Source organism: Muscardinus avellanarius (genome assembly GCF_963383645.1).
Source record: "Muscardinus avellanarius genome assembly, chromosome: 9".
Classification (NCBI taxonomy): Eukaryota; Metazoa; Chordata; class Mammalia; order Rodentia; family Gliridae; genus Muscardinus; species Muscardinus avellanarius.
The window spans coordinates 75,196,354-75,200,462 of record NC_137795.1 but is presented as its reverse complement, the minus strand read 5'-3'; the positions used below and the strand labels follow the sequence as shown (position 1 = coordinate 75,200,462).

At 33.6% G+C, this 4,109-nt stretch overlaps 1 protein-coding gene across 4 annotated transcripts in view; it reads right to left on the bottom strand.

The window, feature by feature from the left end:
- The window catches only part of FOXP2 (forkhead box P2), a gene marked incomplete at both ends in the record, with an annotated part of 302,479 nt that extends 299,814 nt beyond the window's left edge, over positions 1-2,665 (bottom strand). For all 4 annotated transcript variants that reach the window (XM_080701894.1, XM_080701895.1, XM_080701896.1 and 1 more), the window contains one exon: positions 2,498-2,665. In XM_080701894.1, the coding sequence (XP_080558020.1) occupies positions 2,498-2,665 (168 nt within the window). The remainder of the gene's footprint in view (positions 1-2,497) is intronic.
- Positions 2,666-4,109: the final 1,444 nt, after the last annotated feature.

Below are 4,109 nucleotides of genomic sequence, written 5' to 3'. Positions count from 1 at the left end.
CCTAAATACATGCCTGATTTAAGTAAAACTACCTACCTCTATAAAACCACAAAAGCCATTAAAATTAGGATAAACATTGTGTTCTCAAGACAGATCATATTCTATCAGAAGTTCATAGCAAACAAAATTTTACTTTTTATATGTCACTCACTGCCTCCCAAATTACATATTATAAAGAAGAATTCTTGGCCAGGAATGATTAGTCCATCATACTTTTAAAAAGTAATTGAGCACGTTATGCAAAACTTTACCTTTAAATAACAACAGGTAATGATAAATTTATAATGTTATTTCATTGTTTGGCTTCCTAGGGATTTGTTTATTAAAATAAGTAGAATATCCTTCTACTTTTAATATTTTCCCCATGATTCTTGGTTCTTCTGAAATACAGTGACTATATTAGAACTAAAAATAACAGCTGCATTCATTTTATAGAAAAAATACTAAAACTTAATGAACTTAAAGGCCATTTCTAAAGTCCATTCATGGTAGGACAAAAATAAAATAAAATAACTGTGTCTAACTATATTAACATAGTAAAAATATAACCAGGGGAAGGAACATTGAAAAGTTTTTTCCATGTTTATTTCTTAAAATATTGCATATCATCCTTTACGCAGTTGCTAAAGTGTGTAGTTACTTACAGGACTCATTGTGCAAAATCACGTTTAGAAGGCATTCTATAAGCATGCAATATATGACCTAAGTTCCTAAGTCACATCAAGGACCTAACTTTTGTATTTACTCTTGCTTATAGTTGATATAAATAACTGTATAGAACAAAGTATACTTCAAACTGAGGTTATAAACAACATTACAGAGTCAATCATAAGATGCCATCAGAGTACTGCCATGGATAGCCATGATTTTGCTCTGTTTTCTGTTTATTTAAGACCTCATCGGAGCTATGAAGGAAAAGAAAGTCATTTGTTGGCATTTCCCTCCAGGACCTTTCATCTATTAGCACTTCACAGTGATGCTCATTTTCTATTGTTGTATTCACTTGCCTTTATAAATGTAGTCCACTGGATTCTAAGGCAAAATAGAATCTGGCTACAAACGCTTAGGACTCACACTTAGAGGAGTTAGTGGGAACAGTGTAGCACTCCAGTGGTGTGCTATTTCCTGTAAATATATTAAAGGAAGAAGAGGGCTATCCTGTACACTGTATTTATTAATATTTAAAACAGACTCATTCAGGGACTTTGGCTGGCATTTGTTTCCTATAGTAGTAATTAACAAAATCTCTCTAAACAAAATAAATATCTTCCCAATGATCACTGCCTACAAAAAAATGATATAATTCCAAAATAATGCAAAACCTATTTAAAGTACTATTTCTAGCTCTTTTAAAAGGATAATTCTTTAAAAAATGCCTAAAGGTTAAGACATTATTCAATCCATATAACTTTTTAAAATGCTATTATTATTTAAAACGATTCTATTAAATTTTACTCTAGTGTGAGCATTTGCTCTAACTTCTGACATGCAGTTTTCTCATTGTCTACTACCTTTAAAAATGTGAATGATACATCTCTTTAATCTGAAACATTTTTAGTTGTAATCCATTATTTTTATAAATTTAATTGTAATGATTTTTTTCATTTAGTCTGAATGCAATCCAGAGTTTCAAAGAAACTCTTATCTTAAAACATGCTTTGAAAGCTTTCTGTTTTCCGTCACTGTTTTTTGCAGACTTGAGTCAGTGAAGAGTGGACGGGCAATTCTTTAGTTGGAAGAAACATTTCATTGATAAAATTGGGGGAAAAACTGATTCTGTCTTACAAAAAGAATTATGGACTACTTAAAAGGATAGCATTATTTTTAAGCTGTTTATTTTTCTAGATTTAGAGAGCAAAACAGTATTTTTGACACACTTAGAAGAACAGAAAAAAGTGCTCTGTTAATGTTTTCAAAAGATATATATTCAAAATATCCTGGAATGAGTTTTCCAGGAAAGCAACATAGATGATCAGACTGTTTACACATTTTACAACCATGCATCAGATTTCGGCTAATTAATAGCTAATATTTGCAACTATCATGGGCAAGCATCTGTGTTGTGAAAAGTCCTTGTGATCCTTTTCACCTTAGCTCAGACTTGGAAGAAATTCATTGTATAAGCAAGTATCAAGTAATGTGGCCCTCTGGTGGAAAACTAAGTACCACGTTCTACAGCACAATGTTAGACAGTAAACTGTAAGCTGTAAAATATTTGTTACAAAGCTTTACAGAACCTTTATTTTTTTTTAAAAAAAAAATCACCCTGTGAACTTAATTAATATCCTGACACCTGAAGGGCACTCTGGTGCTGGTATGACGTAACTCACATGAAAATCATATCTCTACTCATTCTTCAGTCATGTTCCAAAATAAGAATACAGCCTCAGCATCCTCTAGCTTACAACAACATGCTCACTGCTATGCACACATTTTTCCTACTCAAGAAAACAGTCCTACTTGTTTTAAGGCAGCACTGAGCAAAACAAAAACTTACCTGCTGCTGTTGCAGATGCAGCAGTTCTACGGTGCTTACTTCAGAGCTCGTGTCACCACTCGATCTTCCATCTCTGCTGCCAGCATCTAATTGGCTGCTTAGAGTGCTCATTCCATTTTGATTCATTGAACTGTTGCTTATTGTCTCTGTCGCAGATTCCTGCATCATGACTTAATACCTAAAAGTGATTAAGAAGTATCAATTAACACACGTTACACCTTCACACTTCCATTATCAAGATGTCCCTCTCTGCCAATTACAGAGAGAGCATCTTTAAAAGGGGGAGGGGGAAAGCCTTGAATAGTCATTTACCAAGAAAAGCAATACAAATTCAGCCTTCATCCAGATACTAATCACTGAAATTATGGTTTCCATAAGCAATTTTTGTGTGGTTACATTTAATAGCCAAAGTAACATCCCATGCACAGAGCATGGTCAATAGCATTTATGAACGACCACATTTTAAAGTCTACCTATAAAACCAGCTTAAATGAAGGCACGGTTGCACACTCTGCTCCCTGCTTCCTATTATCTACCTTTGACAACCATGGATGACTATACAGCCTTATTTTAAATATTCACTATCTTGATTCTGTCAGAATTTTACAGCACATCTTATGCAAGGCTGTTGTTTAATGATGCACAGCTAATCATACAAAATTAAAATTTTGTAAGGGTGTTACAAATCATATGGTATCAACCAATGATAAATAGTATAATGGGTTTCTTTTTTTCTGTGACTAAATAAAATTTTGCCTTGGAGGCATTTTAAGAAAAAGCTCCTGCTGCAAACACGTCCGATATTGCCTATTTTTTTAATCAAACAGCTCATATTCATTTATTTTTCTGACATTTAAAACATTTAATACTGTCCTTCCTAGGAAGTAATTAAGCTTATGCATGAGCAGCAATCAAACTGTTCACTTGAAGATGACTTAAAACTCAATTTTAACATAGGCAAATAAATGAAAGATATAAAATTAATTTTCCAGGCATGTATTAGATATGAAAGCTGGAAATAAAATCTATCAAGAATATCACTAATGATTGTGCTAAAAACAGCATAAATTATGCATATTACCTTCTCTACAGTAATAAATGTTTTATCATTTTCACTGCATAAATATACTGTACTTTCAGGAGAGCAATGAGATGTCCTGCCAAGATCAGTGGAAATACTTGCAGTAAATAAAGAACCAATGTGCTCTTACAAACTAGAATTTCACCATACATCTTGACTCTGTGGCTTAGAGAGATCAGTTTGGGCTCCCAAAGACATCCGAATCCGATGCCACAGCCTAAGGGATGCCCGTCTCTGTTTTACAGCTGCGCACAGCATTTCAGCTCAACCTGGCTGCGCTGTGAATTGAACAGTGATGCTACCTAGAGAGTGGACTCAGCCTAGAGTAAAGAAGACATTAAACTGACCACTCAATCTATTCCTTTTCTATAGGATTTCATTGTTTTAAACTTGGTCTCATTTTAAGACTTTCGTCCCTTTTAAATTTTGGAAGACATTTGTTATAAAGCAAATGTAAGCTTAATATTTCTTCCTGTCATAGAGAAATTCTTTTCCCCAGATAGCTTATAAAATGTGATCTCACACACACAC